The following is a 17,013-nucleotide window of genomic DNA, read 5'->3' on the forward strand; positions in this document are numbered from 1 at the left end:
TTTCCATCATCCTCAAAATGTTTTTTCCATGCAGTTTTGTTCAAATAAAACCAGCAGAGGAGCCCTTAAACATTGTAAAAATTCTCTGCAGCAAGATGTCGATGGTAAAAAATAGTTTGTTACAGAACACTAGGATTTTGTCATTGCAATTGGTGTAATGACTGTTTGAAATGCCTCATAGCCAAGTCCCATACTTGTTCATCAGCATAATCACCACTCTATGTATCTCTGTGCGCACACTGCCTGTGGCCCGAGCAGACCGCCAACCTTTCTACGATAAAGACAGATGACTTAATAGCTTTGTTTTGGGTTGAGTTGTTGTTACAGTTCTGTTGTATTTTCTCTACGTGCTTCAGTTCGCTTCTCAGGAAGACAAGAGGCAGAAGAACGAGAGGCTCCATCAACACCAGAAACACGAGAACCAGATGAGAGATCTGCAGCTGCAGTGTGACTCAAACATCAGGGAGCTGCAGCAGCTACAGGTCAGCACGCACACACACACACACACACACACACACACACACACATTTTTAATGTCTTCTAGACAAGATTTTAACTATTGAGCAGGCTTTTGCTCCTGTTAGAATTAAAATAACCATAGAATTTAAAATTTAAATTAAACACATCTTTTTCACTTTCCTTTATCTCAGTCTGAGGCTCACTTTTTAACATCCTATTAATGTATTTTCATTCTAATTCCCGTCCTTTACATTGCTTTTTTGTATTATTGTTTTGTATTGCATCATGTGTTGCTGTTTTTCTGGTACATTTTACTCCTTTAATCATGTAAACTTGTCATAGAGCACATCTTAACCTATCTGCCTCAGAGAACTATGGTTGAACTACTGTTGGTTTCAAAAAGGATTTCATAAACAAATCGGGGGATCTTGGGGTCTTTACCTAGAAAGATTTCTATCATTACAGACTTTGTTTCCTGCATTCTGGTGACTTAAAGAATTGAACTGCAGCAGCATTTTAATGTTTAATACATCTGAAATACTTTTTATTTTCATGAAAGAATACCAAATAATTTGCTCCTCTGGCATGCACTTGTGTAAATCTGTAGCATGAACGAATAGTAATCCATTTTCATCTATTTCTTTGCACCAAGCGACCTCTGTGCTCAATGGAAAATTGACACAACAGTTTTTACAAAGTGCATGTTCTTTTCCTAAAAAACTTTCTGTAAGAAATGGCAATTCTTCTTTAGTATTTTAAAAGTATTTAATTCTCATAGAACTCTCTGCTTCTCTCTCCATCTCTCACGCACTGAGGTGGACGAGGCTACGCAGCTCTCTTCCACATCACACGCAGAACAGGAAGCAACATTTAGTGAAGCTGTATTGTTGTCCAGGTGCACACATGAGACCTTTAGAGTGGTACGACTTATACACACTGTATAGTGCCAGAAACAGAAACAGGATGTGATAACAAAAAGGGAAAAAAGGGTGTGATAAACCAGTAGAAATACAGGAGAACAGTGACCCCAAGAGGAAGCTGTTAGAGGGCAACAAATAACAAGTGTCCTCTTGGGAAGATGGGTGGGCAAGTATGGAGCATACGCTTTAATAAGTAGATCATAAATAGTGGACTGTAGCTATTAATGATCATTAGAAAAAGGTGTTAGGAAAGAAATAAAATGAGAGAAAATGATTTTGTTGTCAGGATACAGTGCTGTGAAGAAAAAGTAAAGTTAAATAACAGAAGAAACATCAGTATATTTCAGTGCAGATGAAGTACGTAGAGTACAATAGGTGTAATAAATTAATCCAGTACATTAATCCTGTGTTGATCCACATTTTCTTTCAGAATGAGAAGTGCCACCTCCTAATTGAACATGAGACCCAGAAGCTGAAGGAGCTGGATGAGGAGCACAGCCAGGAGATAAAGGAGTGGAGAGAGAAGCTGAGACCCAGGAAGAAGGTAAATTCAATATCTATTTACTCTAAATGGTTTGGTAGTTTTTTTATTTTTTTGGTGATGTAATCCTCAGTGTTTGACTCAGTTGTTTGTATTTGCTGCCCCCTGCAGGCGTTGGAGGAGGAGTTCACCAGGAAGCTGCAGGAGCAGGAGGTCTTCTTCAAGATGAGCGGTGAATCAGAATGCCTTAACCCAACCACCCAGAGTCGAGTATCCAAATTTTACCCCATCCCAAACCTGCACAACTCCGGTTTATAGCCTCGCGTCTGTCCGTGCTACAAAACAGACTGCGCTCACAGACTCTTCCTGGTGGAGCGGCATCATTTCCGTGATAAAAAATGTCTTCACCGCTTTGATTCCACCGTTAGTGAGCATGACGTGCCTACACACCGTTCCCTCACTGATCAAATTTTTCTCAGCTTGTTGGGAAATGCCCAACGATAATAAATATGCACTTTTTTGAGCATGTTCAAAATTTTAAAAGCCTGCAGTCGGTAGCGAGGGCCAATCATGCTTATCAGATTATTGTGAGCACAGCCTGCTACAGTGTGAATGATCTCCAGTGCCTCATTTTCTTTACTGCATTTAGGCTTCTTCTCTGTGTTTTTCAGTGAATACAGAGAATGTGTTGCACTTAGATATCTGGTCATCATTTCCATCCATAATCCCAAGATGTCAGGAGATTATTTTAATCATCTCACGTCAAAGGGATAGTTCATATTATTTGATGTGGGGTTGCATGAGTTTCTTATGAATATTCAGTGTATTATTGACAGTAGATGTCTGTCAGCACGTCCCAGTTTAGACAGTTAAGAGAAGAGCCAGGAATACCAAAACGGAAGAAAAGCAAGGCACTGCTGTGGATGGGGGGTTAGCAGCAAAGTTTATTTTAGGCATCTAAAAAAGTCCTATCTAAAAAATATCTGTCATAGTTTAAGTTTATGCTATAATTAGAGTATTTCACAACTTTAACTTTCCATCAGAGCTGTTAAAAGCTTCAGTTCCACATGTATGATCTTTTAAAAGACACCAGACTCCATTTAGAAAAACTGTTATTTAACATTGCTGAACATTGCTGGTGACTGGTGATTGCTGACTGCCTCAGTCAGTTAGTTTGTGTTGTTGTGTGTTCCTGTGTAACCCTTTCAAACGCCAAAGTCACACAATAACTCAAACAAACTAAGTATTTGAAGAAGAGGTAGATCAGTGGCTCCTGCGTTCAGCAATGTTAAATCACGTTAAATGTGTTAAATGTTAAATGTTTTTTCTCAGTGGAGTCTGGATTTGAAAAGAGAGATATGACGGCCTCATTTTCCATCAGAAATTAATGTCTGACATTAAGGTAAAGCAGTGAAAATACTCTCAATGTAGCCTGCACTTAAAATCATACAGATTTGTAGATGGCTAAAAGACTTAATTGCGGACCACATTGACAGTAGTACATTGACTAGCTTCCAATTTGGCACTCCTGCCTCTTCTACAAACAGGGCATACTCACGGACATCTACTGTAGGTAATGCGTGGACTATGGATGAGTTCCTTATTCCATTCCACCTTGAAAAATGTGAACTATCCCTTTAACTAGCAACTTGGACAACTCTGAGATCTTGTGCTGCTGCATGGACGGTTGAGCTGGTTCAGGGGTGATGTACTAAGTTAGTTGTCAGACTTTGTTACGGCGTGTGGTCTAATGTCAGAGTCTAAACACAGCGCTGTGTTGGGATCATAAAATTTAAAGGAATGTACTGTGTTGTAAATGATGCGCTGAGTGAAATGTTACATGTGTACCTACATATGAAGTTTAATCTGTGCTTGCCATGAGGATTTTAAAATCTTGGGAACAAGAATATATCTTAACGTTTAGCACATAATTTCATTTCAGTGCCGTACTCCCACTTAGTTTAACACAGAGGTGACAGGCTGTTACATGCTGGAGAATGGTTAAATATGTTTTTATATATATAGACATATATAGAGAAAATAAAATCACCTTGAATTGAAAACTTAAGGAATGTAAAGCTGTTGATTTGCACTGTTTTGCCACATGAGCTAAAGAAAAAAAAATATGCAGTAGTAAAACTGTCTGTTTTGACAGCGAGTCACCTTTGTCTCACCCGCGCCTGACTGATTTTTTAAAAAATTGTTTTTTTGACTTATAATTTTACTCTTTTTTTCCCAAATATGCCCTTTAGTATTTTAAGACCACATCTAGTTTTCTAAACATGTATATTGATGCTGTACTCGATCTTTTCTGTGGGCTCTTGTTGAAACCAGTGTTGTGTGAAAGGTGAAATTATCTGTATGAGACGTCCTTGGCTGTATTTTAGGAACAAAAGTGTTGACAGTTCACAAAAAGAGATTTCAAGATACCTGATGAGTTTATTTTGCATATCATCAGTGCATGTTTTCATTTCTGTATGCTGACATTAACTCGTGTTTTGTCATGAATGCTGGGTTTTTTTCGGGGTTGTCAGAGGCTGTCTTGTGAGTTACTCCATATGCTCCATAGATTTCAAATATTTTTTATTTTGTTCAGTTGCAGCATTTCGATAACCACAATGAATATTATTTTAATGTCAAATCAAGCATATTTAAAGTGTCTTTATAAATTTTTGTTGTTGTAAATAAAATATTCACTGTTTATTTGACATTTTAAGTGTCTGGGAAAAAGAAACCTTAAGGTTTTAATTCAGTCATACAAATATCAAGACTCCCAAGTCCAAAAATAGATTTATTTGTGTGTCTTTCAAATATATTGATCAAATGTCAATCATGTTGACAAGTTCAATCATGTAAAACATAATCCGGGAACATCTGATATAATTTAATCTTTTCAACACTTAAAGGTATAAAGAATATATATCCACTTCAGTGCGCTCTCATACAAAAATATACAACCCAATCAGTCATTCCTTAGAGATTATCTGCCCTTCAACCATGCAAACTTTATTTCTTTTTTTTTTTTTTTACCAACAAAACTTTCAAGTAAATCATCAGTCCTGACAACAGCAACACTTACTGTAACCAAAGTCCCCTCCCTGCTGCACGAATGACCCTTAAGCTGACTGGTAAAGATGCACTGCTTTATATGCTTAAAATATGGTATTTTGTAAATGGCGTGAATGGTAACGCCCGGGGTCGCAAAGGCTGATTTAGACTTAATTTTTGTGTATAATGACAAAATTGTAATTCATGAAACATTGAAGGGGAACCTTGACACAACACTGACACTCTTATAGTACTCAATACAATATAATCCTCAAAAAAACAAAGTACAAAAAAAGTACACCAGACACTCAATGTTACAAGAGCAGAGGGAAAAGATGCAAAGTGCAATTAAAGCATCAGCTACTTATTGCTTAAAAATACATATTCACTTAAAGGGTATTGTATTTTTCAGCCTCAACCCCATTCCCCCATGTTTTTGTGACTAAATGACTCAGGGCAATAAATTTTGAAATTGGTCCAGTATTGAGTGAGATTGCTGCAGCTGCTAAACATGCTGCAATATAAGCACTCTGGGCATATTAACACTGTCAATTTACATCCACTAAAATTGTTTTTTCCACCGACAGGCTCAGATTATTATTCTAAGTGTCGGAGAACATTATGGAAAGGATCTCACAGAGATAGAGCTTCGTATTAAAGAATAAGATCATTTTTGTATAACCAGAAACAGACTACTTTTAGTGGCCGTAAATTGACAGTGCGTAATTGTCCCAAGTGGTTACATTGCAGCCTGTTATGCGGCTGCCAGCTGCAGCTCTCACTTAATACTGGACCAGTTTCAAAAACTGTTGTTCCTATTAGTCACTTAAACACAAACACGTCAGAAAATAGGGTCCAGGTCGATACCCTTTAAATAAAGCTGCCCCTGAAAAAAAGCAAGCTCCTAACTAAGCAAAGTAAACATTATACACCCACATGTTAAAAAATAATGCAGTCTGTGTGACGAAGACACTGACCAGCAGCTAAAACCAAACCTCTGCCGAAGCCATTGTAAAGAAAATTATTGCAGTTTTTGGCCGCTTTTATTTTATCAGAGTGTCCTGTGACTTTTCTACAGATGGCAAGATTAAGAACTTGCATTTCCACAGTTGAACACCTAAAAAAAACAAAGATGAGGAAGAATGAAATCTGACATGATCCAGTAGTATGTTTAGACACCGCTGGCACGACGGCGATGACGACGACCAACCACCTTATCACCTGCAGATGATGTAAAAAAAACAAAAATGCAGTTAACATTCATGGGAGACTTGACACTTTTTATTTGAATTAACAGCCTTTAATCGAGGTTACCTGTATCCCTCTTCTGCACTTTGTGTGGAATTTGAACAGTGTATGACCCGGGTAGTCCTGGTAAACCTGGGCGTCCAGGATCACCTGCAAACACACAGAACTCTCAGACCTGTTTTCTCAGTTACACCAGTCAAAACATCACTTTCATCAGCTCTGTTTCAATGTACCCTTCTCTCCTCTGGGTCCCGGGTACCCTCTGTCACCCCTTGGTCCGGGGCCTCCTGGCGGGCCGGGGATGGTGCCATATGCTGCAAAAGAGCAGAAACACAGATTCAGTTGAGATGAAGCAACATTTTCCAGCTACACTTACATAAGTCTGGATAGTTTTCCACTGCTGTACAGTTGCTGTGGAAAATCATAACTGTGTATATCCTCACTTCTGAAGAAATCCATGAGGTCAGCCGTGATGTTGCTGTAGGTGCTGAAGACGCGGCTGTAACCAGGTGGTCCCATGGGGCCAGGTGGACCAGGGGGGCCTTGGACCGCTCTAACATGTGACGATGAAGGACCCTCAACCAGATAGCCCTGCAGCAGGCCTTGATCTAGAGGAGAGGTTGTTAGATTAACCCTCTGAAACCTGGATCAACATCAGTTTTCTTATGTGCGATCAAACGCCTTTCACAACCACTTAAACCTCGAAACACTGAGTAAAATGGTTTGATTTCTTTCAAAAATGGGAGAAAGGCAATCAGCAACTTGGAATAAAATGTCCCACAAATTGTAGCAAGTTAGTAAAAGGTGATGAGAAAATTACCTGAAAATTAGTGTAAAAATCTAAATGTATATGTAAATATATATATATATAGTATTTTGATAATGAAGAAAAAAATTTCAAGTTCTGGAGCTGCAAGAAGTGTAATACTTTAGGCCCGGTGGCTGTTGATGGACTCACTCTTGATGTAGTCTGTAACTTTCATGGCGACGCTGGAGTAGTCCAGACTCTCAGTGAGCCTGCTGATATCGATATCTCTGCGGTCAGAGCTGTATCGAGAGTCACCCTGAGAGTAGCCCTGAGAGTGGCTTTGTACGTAGCCCTGGATGTGACCTGGCTCTCCGCGATCTCCCTTCTGACCCCTTGGCCCTGGAGGTCCCATGATAGACCGACGAACACTGTCACCTGAAAGATAAAGTTGATCAGTGATGTGTGCACATCTATCATCTCTGCGCTCACATGATCGGTGTATGTGGGATGTTGGAGCTTACTGGTCAGATACTGTTGAATTTCAGTGCGGATGCTCTCCCGAGGGAAGTTTCCACTGTACGTAACGCTTCCACTGTAACTGCCCGGTGGACCCTGTGGTCCCTGTGGACCCTGAGGACCAGGAGGGCCGGGATGACCTCTGAAACCAGAACCTGGGAAGATTCAAGTCAACATTGTTGTAATTTTAAATTATACAAGTGTACAGCAAGATGAGAAAATCTTGTGCAACCACATTGATGGAACTGAAGAATGAAAAAAGTGGATGAATATCCATTAAAATGATCTCTCCAACTATATGATAATCTGCATAAGGGCTTAAATACATAAATAACAGTGTACTGGTTAAGAATTGTGCAACATGATTTCATTTTGCTGGACTTTCCTTAAAGTTGCAAAGTCTGAGTATTGTCAGGTATAATATGTATTAACACGAGATGGGAGCATGCAGTGATAAGGGCAGTGATGTTAACAAATATTTAATATTTGCCATAAATGCAAGTATTTATATTTTGATTTTCAGGGTTTTTTTCCCTTTTGTTGTTTATTTAAAGCAGACAAATTGTATGTGTATCTTGCAACAACCTGCATCAGCATCTCTGTGCTGATTATTCAGCTGTAAGTGTGCTCTCTCCTGCAGGCAGGAGCTCGTTGGGTCAACGGGGAACACCTGTGAGTGTTCAGGTTAAATAAGCCTGTGTGCAGCTGAGAGCTCGGTCTGAACCTCCACTTCACTGCTGCGTCTCCCGGCTCCTCTTTGGTTTGGTTGTTTCCTTAGCTTTTTGTTTTGCTTTTATGTACCTTTACAACACCTGCACATATTTTATACTCAGCACTACGCACGCTACTGACACCTACACCAACTGTAAATATTGAATTAATCTTTAATTTAGTCTAAATTAGTTTAACCCTTCAAGACCTGGAAATCAGTTTTGCTGTGCTCCGTTCAGATGCCTTTCGTAAGCCTCTGAAGCCTAAGAAAATGTGTTTGATTTCTTTCAAAAACATGGGGAGAAACTTGCCAATAAGCAACAGGGCATGAAATTTCACATACATTTGTGAACAAAAAGGTGACAATTAGCTGGGGAGAAATATCCAGGAGACAGCATGAATAATTCTTATATCTACAATTATGATACAAATAAATATCCAAATATACATGTTTTTTTTCAACTTTTTTTTTTTTTTTGGTTGCTTTTTTTCAGATAATTTTCTTGTATTTTTTTTAATTTATTTTTTTATTTTCTAATTTCTCACTAATTTTGGGGCCATTTCTTTTGAAATTTTTCAAATTTACCATGGTGTGTCTCCAATGTTGTTGTGGCCATTGGAGCCGGGGCATAACACAAACACACTGCCCATATTTACAATAAATTCAGTTTAGTTCAGCTGTATATGTATGTGTTTAATCCTTTTTGGAGTTAATATTCCCTCAGGGAAGCACTGATGATGATCATTTATATTCTGATGAGATACAAAGATTTTTTCCTCTTTAAGTGTAATTAATGCTATCAACAATATAAATATACATATCGCTAACAATAATATAAATATACATAACTATAATGTAATCGGTATGACCCTTTGTACTGCAAATGCGTAGTTCTTTGTTAGAAGATGTAACATTTGCATTAAATAATCTTGCTATTTGAATCCAGCCAAGCTTGTTTGATTACTCAGTTTAAATATTATGTTAATCCTCTCGGTCCGACTCACTCTGCAGGTAACGCCGAATGTCCTCCATGCTGTAGCCCTGACCTCCGGCCCCGATCACAGTGGCAGTAGAGACTCCTGGCGGTCCCTGAGGGCCAGCAGGTCCAGGTTGTCCTGGAACGCCCGGAGGACCAGGAGGACCGTGCTGCACATGAGTGCTAATCCATGAGCGGAAGTCTGGATCTATGAAGATGAAGATACAAGAAAGATAATGAGTGACAAACTTTTCACTAGGCGGGTTTCCATTAACCCTCAAACTGCACTAATCGAAACTGTGAATATAAAAAATGTCTAGTGGAAGTGTTTTCGCTCGCATGAGGTGGCATTTTAGGCGACTGAAAAAAACATATTTTGCAAAACTGCACCGTAAACACGTCATTCACTTTTATAGGTCACATGATACTATGGCTAAGTGCTTGTCAGTAGGAACTGGCTCCCTTGGGCATGATGCAGCGGGCGCTACAAAAGGTGTTACTGCATCGCATAACTGTTCAAAAGTTGAGCAGATCATCTGGAAGATTAGAATCCAAAATTCCTCTGTGAAATCTTGGACTATAACCTGGCCACTCCCACGTATAAGAGGCTCTCCTTTTCCATTATCGCTCGCTACATGCCTATGTCATCTTTGACTAGAAATAATGACGGCTAGTGCGGTGGCTGCAATAGAAATAAACCTGCTGATGATTTGAACATCCATCATCATGCTTCTTGGAATAACATCACTCAGTGGGAACACAGTCATCTCGTAATTGTGTTTTATCTACATTTGGAAAATATTGCTTAACTTATCTGTAATGGAAACCCGCCTCCTGTTCTTGGAGAATGTACTCTGTGTGATGAATGAGCAGAAAAACAAGACGGTGTCTGTCAGTATGAAAAACACAATGACTTACGTCTGATCAGTTCAGCGTAGTTGATCGTAGCAGTAGTGTAGCCAGAGCTCACTCCACCAGCAGGCCCAGCGGGACCAGGTGGCCCAGGTGGACCTCTAGCAATCCCTCTGTCTGTAAATGACAAAAAAAAAATGTTTAACTCTAGTATTACACCCAGGGTTCTTGTTTTTTTGTTAGTGCTTACCAGTCATGATTTTGAAGACATATGTGGCAATCTCTTCTACACTGTAACTGCCTGAAAATCCTCCTGATGCCCCTGGCAGTCCTGGTGGCCCTTGTGGTCCTTGTGGCCCTTGTGGCCCTTGTGGTCCTGTCAAATATCTCCTAACATCGTCTCCTGGACAGATAAAAGCAGAAAGACGTAGTTTAGCTATCAAACTCTTGTTTTTTTTTTTGTCCTCGCAGTCTTATGACTTTGACGTTTGACTGATGATGTTGAAGAGTTTATAAAGGCAGTAGAGCAAAGCATTGATAATATATGTATTTGATACCAATCTGCTTCTCCTTAAAGTAGAGAGGCCTCATATAAAACTAGCCCGTCTCTGCAGTAGAAAGACACTGTGGACTTTTGCTCAAAAAGTAGAAAACCTACAGCTACCAGAACGTATCTGTTGGGTGACATAATGTGACCTCGGTCCTTTCGGCACAATGGCAGCCGGCCGAATCCCCTATCACATTTAAACTGTTAGCTAAAACATGTTTATGAAAACAATTGAGGCCAGAAATATGCAACGCAGAAACAGAATCTTGATTTAAATTTAATCAGCGCTGCTTCATAATTGATCTCCATTTTCTTGGCCTCTGATTTCACTGTGCAGGAAGCAGTGTGGCGCCCACTTTCTGTTCACAAAAGTAGTAAATTATGTCATTTGGCGGTGTTTCACCAGGGGGGAAGGGAGGGATATCTGGGCACTCTTTAGATGGTGGGAAGTCTACGACAGTTGATCTACACACACTCTCCACACTGTTTTGATACAAAGCTAGTTGAAAATCAGTGAAGTATCCCTTTACTCACTCTGAAGCATGGCGATGAGACTGCTAACCGTAAAGGATCCAGAGCTGGGTCCAGGTGGACCAGGTGGTCCTGGAGGACCCTGTGCACCAATGCTGAGGCCAGAGCCAGAACCTGAAATTGCACAACACAGTTAACAATGGCCCCCATTCTGCTTTAACTATACCCCACACAGTGCATACACACTCGTCATCATTTAGTGTTATACACTCTGGCTTACGCTGCAGGTATGCAATGATGCGAGCGGAGATGTCCTCAAGAGAGCCTGAGAACGTTCCGGGGAGTCCTGGAGGCCCAGGTGGACCTGGAGGTCCGGGGATACTGGACTGTCTGCTTCTACCTGCAAAGAACAAATAAAACATGTTCATACTCTGTCCTGTCCCCCTGACAGCCTGTGAGTGTGTGAACTTGCTTTAGGAAAACACTCACTTAGATAATCAGAGATGTACTGCCGCATCTCAACTGAGGAAGAGAAGGAGCCTGTCTGTCCTGGAGGGCCAGGAGGACCAGGGGGGCCAGGAGGACCTGCGGTGACTGAGATAGCACCTGAGGGAAAAAAATGGATGGTAAAGATCTCAAAGAAAAATACAAATATTTAAAGCTACTATGAACTATTTGTGCTTTTAACAAGACAAAAACACTCGACTTTGTGTTTTATTGTACATTTTAACTGTGATGTTTTTACCTCTTGAAGAGCCAGGAATACCAGGAACTCCAGGGTCCCCTTAGGAATGATTAAAAACAAAAAAAATGCTTTGTTTTCATATGATGTAGTGTTAATTGTCATTGTCATTGTGTCATCTTAGTCATGGAAAACAATTTAGTGATGGTTTTCATCAGTACAATTAATACTGATGCAATGAAAAACGGTGGATACAGTATTCACTCTGTCATACAAAACAACAAAACATTGACAGTATTCACAGATTTCAAAGTGTTGGTACCTTTAATTCCCTGTGGTCCAGGATGTCCAGGAGGTCCTGGTGGACCTGGTGGTCCAGGGATTGTCTGCACTCCACCATAAGTTGAGACTGTATGAAGTAAAGAAATACAGAGTTTATTCTTATGTGCATTAGTCTTTGAATTGTCAATGTTTGGTATAATTGGGATGTGATTTTGTATGATTTGTGCTTGGATGTTGACCTCTCTCAGAGGTTCCTGGTCTTCCTGGGGTGCCCGGCACACCTGGCTGGCCTGCTTCACCTGAAACATACGTGATGACACCATCGTTATTTGTGCTGAGAAGGATCTGACTATCTGTACTGTTTGTAACAATCACAAACGCTTGGTAAAAGAGTGAGTAATTTAACATACACACTAATTTAAAAAAAAGACAAGTACCTTGGTATCCCCTGAGTCCAGGAGCACCTGAAATAACAAAAGAAATGTTTTAATTAAGTATTACTAAAACTAAAACTAACTTCTTTTTTGTTACAATAACAAAGACAAGGGTGGCATACAGATAGGATAAGGAGGTAGGTGTGGGTACAGGTAAATAATATACAGAAATAGAAATTAACTGATAACTGATAGAGACATTAACTGTAGATGTACATGCATGGAGAAGATGTAAATAATTATTGTAGGAAAGCAGCTTTGTGGAGATGGTTTAAGCAAATACAGTATTTGAGCCATTAATAATATTTGCAGTAACATTAATACAAATTAACAAAAGGACCATCAATAAAATAATTTAATTAATTAAAAGTCAGACTTTTTTTTAATAATAAAAAAAAGAAAACCAGTTACAGGTGGATGAATGAGAGGTGTGTTTGTGCCTGTGTTTCCATCTGCCTCTAAAATTGTTATATTTGCATCAGGTAAAGTTAAACTTAACAAGGTATTCACCAAAAGATCATCACAAAATCTGATTACCTGTTGATCCTTTAGGTCCAGCAGGCCCAGGTGGTCCGGGTGGTCCTGGTGGTCCCGGGTAGTATGATCCTGTAAGAGAAGCAGAGATGTTTTTTTCTGCTGTATGTGTGTCAAACCCACATCATAACAGAGCACAAATATAGATTTTGGATCATACCAGAGCTGGACGAAAAGCCTGACTCTCCTCTGTCTCCTTTAGGTCCTGGTTGTCCATAACCTAAAAAAAATTAAGTTTAATACTAATGAATGAGCTTCACATAAAACTAAACACACTGTTTGATCTACTCGCTTCAGAGCCCATATGTGAAACAGTGGATTTAAAGAGCTTAAGTACTGACCTGGAGGCCCTGGTGGTCCTGGAGGTCCTTGTCGTGAATCACCTGATGGAGTTTAAAAGAGTCAGTGACACAATTTGGAAAATATCACAAAAAGGCTGCGGCCACTCTCAGATGGCGTCAAACTAAACCGACAAAATCTTAAGTATGATGTCTTTGGTTACTGAGTGATGAAAGATGATGTGTTTTATTTACCTGGGCGTCCAGGTGGGCCAGGTGGACCAGGTGGGCCAGGTGGGCCTTGTTGTGTGTGTCCTGAACCTCCGCTGGCACTAAACAGCCCTAAAACAGAAACAGAATGACATATTTTAAACAATGAGCAGTAATCTGGTCTCTCATTCATATGATAGGTGTTTAGTTTTGTATGAAGCCCTTTAAGTTCAATTTCCTAGCTATAGAATAAGCCGGGTCTTCTGCACCGTTGGGCCGATATAAAGAGCGCACTTAAGACTATTGCTAACTGACACTTTAGTGCTTCCCTTACTTGAATGGGGGAAAACTAATTTAATTGTGAAGCTGTGTCAGACTTTTGAAATGTCTAAAAGGATTAAATCCCGATAGTGAAATGAGTCGGGCTGTGATGCTCATAAAAATTATCCACTGATTTAGACGTCTCTTTTCCAAAGTAAATGTAATTACACAGTTTGGCCACTATGTCAAATTGGCTTCAAAGTCTGGTGCACGTCTGGGCACCTGGTAGAGAGTGACAAACCAGGCTAAAAGCATAGAAAATTACATTAAAACTTCCTTGTCAAATGTTTACAAAACAGCGCCCTCTGTGGCCACAAACTGTACTTACAGGATAGTGCCAGACGCTTACATGTAGTGGAACAGTAGCACCAGCAGAGAAGAGTGTAAAGTCCATAAATTGACATTATAATGTCAAGGTTTTTTTTATACAACTGAACTCAAAGATGAACTGGTAAGATTTTTGTAGTCAAAAGCACACTGTGACCTGGCCTCTCTGTTAACATGATACTTCGAGAACAACTTGAGAGGGAATTTCATCAAATTTGGCACAAGCGTCCCCTTTGAGTCACAGATGAACTGATTAGATTTTGGCTGTCAAAGGTCAAGATCGATGCAACCTTGTGTCCTCATTCTCATCAATGCATTATTACAAAAAGTACTTGAGGGAGTTTCCTAAAATTTGGCACAAACGTTCAATTTTGGTGGTCAAAGGTCTCTGTGACCTAACAAAGCATGTTTTTGGCAATAACTAAAGAATTCATATGTTTATTGTGACAAAACTTAATACAAATGTTTATCAATATAAAATGATGAAGTGATGGTGTTTTATATTCAAAAGGTCAAAGGTCAAATTCACTCTGACATCATAATGTTTTGCATGTTTCTGTCCATTTCTCAGTGGAACAGAAGGGGAGGTATTTGGTCAGATAATAATTCAATAGTTTTTAAGAATTCTAGTCTCTTAAGAAATCAACTTTTTATTTGCAAGATTAAGATTGTGCTATTTATTTTTCTCTCAAACCTCACAGTCCTCACTGTATTCTGCCATTAGTGTCACACAACAGTTGCAGCAGTTTCATTTCTTTCATCTAAACACTATGTTTTAAGGAAAAGCATTTTAAAAAGTACTCACTCGAGCTTGACGTTTCAGACACTCTTGATGATGATATTCCATAGTCTCCCTGCTCGCCCTTATATCCTCTGTCACCTTTAGGACCTATGAAGACAAACAAATCTGTCACACTCTGAATATGCGATCCAAAAAGCTTCCTTTAGGAGCAAGAGGAAGCGATAACTTACCAGGTTGACCAGGTAGACCAGCAGGGCCGATGGGACCTGAAAAGGTAAATGAAGAAGTAGCCTACTGTTACTACTGATATCGTACGATCAATGACCGGTCAGAATGCAAAGGGCATGATGTCAGACCTGATAATCCTGGAGGTCCTGCAGGGCCGGGGGGACCAGCAGGCCCAGGTGGTCCTGGGATGCCGACAGCAGTGGAGCCAGCTGCATATAATAAAGCAAAATGGTCAGATCCTCACACTATAACCTCATAATAATAAATGTGTTTTATCAAGATTTGTCACCTGCATTGATGATTCTTCCTGGTGGACCTGCATCACCTAAAACAGATCAACACACACTTTATGACACGTGCACATATTAAAGGCACAGAAAAGGTGGTATTTTGGCCTGGATGCTTTTTTAATGTAAACTGTCATCGTACCTTTAGCGCCAGGTCGGCCTGGATTTCCTGGTATCCCTAAAAGGCAAGACATAAGTATTTTTTGTGCATTAAAAGAAAAGATAATTTACAACAAAATGCCACAGAATTAATTAAAAAAAACTACAATGTGTGTTGTATTAATAGTCAAGTCGTACCTGGTGGTCCTTGAAGCCCAGGTTGTCCTGCAGAGGAAGAGATGTCATGAATATATCTGATTAGATTATCCACATATAATGTTAATACAGCAGAAGTTTCATAAGAGGCTCAGTTTACCTGGAAGAGAAGCATCTCCAGGAGGCCCAGCAGGACCTCTGAGTCCAGGGGGCCCGGCAGGTCCTTGGTCACCTGAAGTTCAAAAATAAAAATAACATTTATGATGATCTGAGAATTAATTTGGAGTGGTGAAAACATGTGTGTCTGAAATATTAAATGCTCAGGAAGAGGAAGAGCTTGAAAATTCTTCATTGTTGTTTGCATATGAAAACTGAATTTAAACATGTATGTATATGTTTATATAATGAGTTATTTACCTCTCGATCCTTTCATCCCATCAACTCCAGGTGAACCTGATGATATTAAAAGATAAAAAAGAATTATAAGAACTGTCAGTCCATAAGTTACTTTGAAAACCACACTTTTGTTGTAATACCCAGTTTATTGTCACAGTCTGTTATTTCTTAAATGAACAGTGAAAGAGGCCCATCTCTGCTACCACCTGGTGGATTATGTTATTTTATACTCTTATTACTGCTGCAGTGAAATCAGGTGAAATGATCTCACATGAAAAAAACAAGTTTAAGGAAATTATAAAGATAACGTCTATAAAGTTGAACTGATTTATTCCCTAAATAGTCGAAATAACTCTAGACTGGACTTATACTAAAGTGCAATTTTTCACTAAATAATTATCTTCCATATGCACTTGGTGTAAATACCCCCCCCTTTTTTTAAACTATTTGGCACCTTGTTTGTTTATATTATTTTTTACTATTTTTATTGTTATTTTTGTGCAAATTCCCCCGATGTGGGACTAATAAAGGATTATCTCATTTTATCTTAGTTTTTATTAATATGATAATTGTGGTGTGGGCTTTTGTGTTCAGGTTTTTGTTTTTTTACTGTGTTTTCTCTCTCCCTTCCCCACCCTGCAGTGTGTGTGGCAGGAGGCTGGCATACTCTCTCTCCTGAGGTGAGAACGAGGCACACCTGGTCCCACTCATCAGCAATCACCTCTGCTCCGCTTCTTCCATCTCTTTTGGAGGTTCGTCTCAGTGTTACTTTCTCCAGTGTTTTTCCTGCGCTCACCTTTAAGTGTTTCCAGTGTTCTTTCAGCTTTTGTTCCCCCTGAACTTACCAGTGTTTTTCTGACTTTTTTCAGTGTGTGTCTCACTGCTTTACCGGTTGTCGTGTGCTTAGTACTTCAGTGTTTTTTTTCCTGTATTTCACCTGGGGACTCACCTGCTCAGTTTGCCGACTTCTTCAGACTTTTTTATTAAAACTCATAAATCTGCTCCTTGTGTCTGTCTTAGCCATTTTGGGTCCAGAACAAAAAAAACCAAACATCACAA

General features: G+C 39.5%; 2 protein-coding genes across 7 annotated transcripts in view; one reads left to right on the top strand and one right to left on the bottom strand.

Moving 5' to 3' along the window:
* Positions 1-4,568, top strand: part of slka (STE20-like kinase a) — a 28,177-nt gene extending 23,609 nt beyond the window's left edge. For all 4 annotated transcript variants that reach the window (XM_088086225.1, XM_042502535.2, XM_088086227.1 and 1 more), the window contains 3 exons: positions 357-482; positions 1,810-1,923; positions 2,032-4,568. In XM_088086225.1, the coding sequence (XP_087942351.1) occupies positions 357-482; positions 1,810-1,923; positions 2,032-2,178 (387 nt within the window). In that variant the 3' untranslated portion in view covers positions 2,179-4,568. The remainder of the gene's footprint in view (positions 1-356; positions 483-1,809; positions 1,924-2,031) is intronic.
* Positions 4,569-4,631: 63 nt separating this feature from the next.
* Positions 4,632-17,013, bottom strand: part of col17a1b (collagen, type XVII, alpha 1b) — a 31,529-nt gene continuing 19,147 nt past the window's right edge. For all 3 annotated transcript variants that reach the window (XM_088086224.1, XM_042502534.2, XM_042502533.2), the window contains 28 exons: positions 15,976-16,011; positions 15,719-15,790; positions 15,601-15,627; positions 15,446-15,481; positions 15,306-15,341; positions 15,145-15,225; positions 15,019-15,054; positions 14,852-14,935; positions 13,444-13,530; positions 13,252-13,293; positions 13,071-13,130; positions 12,914-12,982; positions 12,380-12,406; positions 12,182-12,241; positions 11,983-12,069; positions 11,724-11,762; positions 11,468-11,584; positions 11,259-11,378; positions 11,042-11,152; positions 10,211-10,363; positions 10,027-10,137; positions 9,137-9,316; positions 7,426-7,575; positions 7,115-7,339; positions 6,600-6,764; positions 6,390-6,470; positions 6,223-6,306; positions 4,632-6,129 (listed from right to left, as the gene is read on the bottom strand). In XM_088086224.1, the coding sequence (XP_087942350.1) occupies positions 6,080-6,129; positions 6,223-6,306; positions 6,390-6,470; positions 6,600-6,764; positions 7,115-7,339; positions 7,426-7,575; positions 9,137-9,316; positions 10,027-10,137; positions 10,211-10,363; positions 11,042-11,152; positions 11,259-11,378; positions 11,468-11,584; positions 11,724-11,762; positions 11,983-12,069; positions 12,182-12,241; positions 12,380-12,406; positions 12,914-12,982; positions 13,071-13,130; positions 13,252-13,293; positions 13,444-13,530; positions 14,852-14,935; positions 15,019-15,054; positions 15,145-15,225; positions 15,306-15,341; positions 15,446-15,481; positions 15,601-15,627; positions 15,719-15,790; positions 15,976-16,011 (2,426 nt within the window). In that variant the 3' untranslated portion in view covers positions 4,632-6,079. The remainder of the gene's footprint in view (positions 6,130-6,222; positions 6,307-6,389; positions 6,471-6,599; positions 6,765-7,114; positions 7,340-7,425; positions 7,576-9,136; positions 9,317-10,026; positions 10,138-10,210; positions 10,364-11,041; positions 11,153-11,258; positions 11,379-11,467; positions 11,585-11,723; positions 11,763-11,982; positions 12,070-12,181; positions 12,242-12,379; positions 12,407-12,913; positions 12,983-13,070; positions 13,131-13,251; positions 13,294-13,443; positions 13,531-14,851; positions 14,936-15,018; positions 15,055-15,144; positions 15,226-15,305; positions 15,342-15,445; positions 15,482-15,600; positions 15,628-15,718; positions 15,791-15,975; positions 16,012-17,013) is intronic.

The sequence above is a fragment of the Plectropomus leopardus genome, chromosome 13 (genome assembly GCF_026936395.1).
Source record: "Plectropomus leopardus strain MGB_pleo_1.0 chromosome 13, ASM2693639v1, whole genome shotgun sequence".
Classification (NCBI taxonomy): domain Eukaryota; kingdom Metazoa; phylum Chordata; class Actinopteri; order Perciformes; family Serranidae; genus Plectropomus; species Plectropomus leopardus.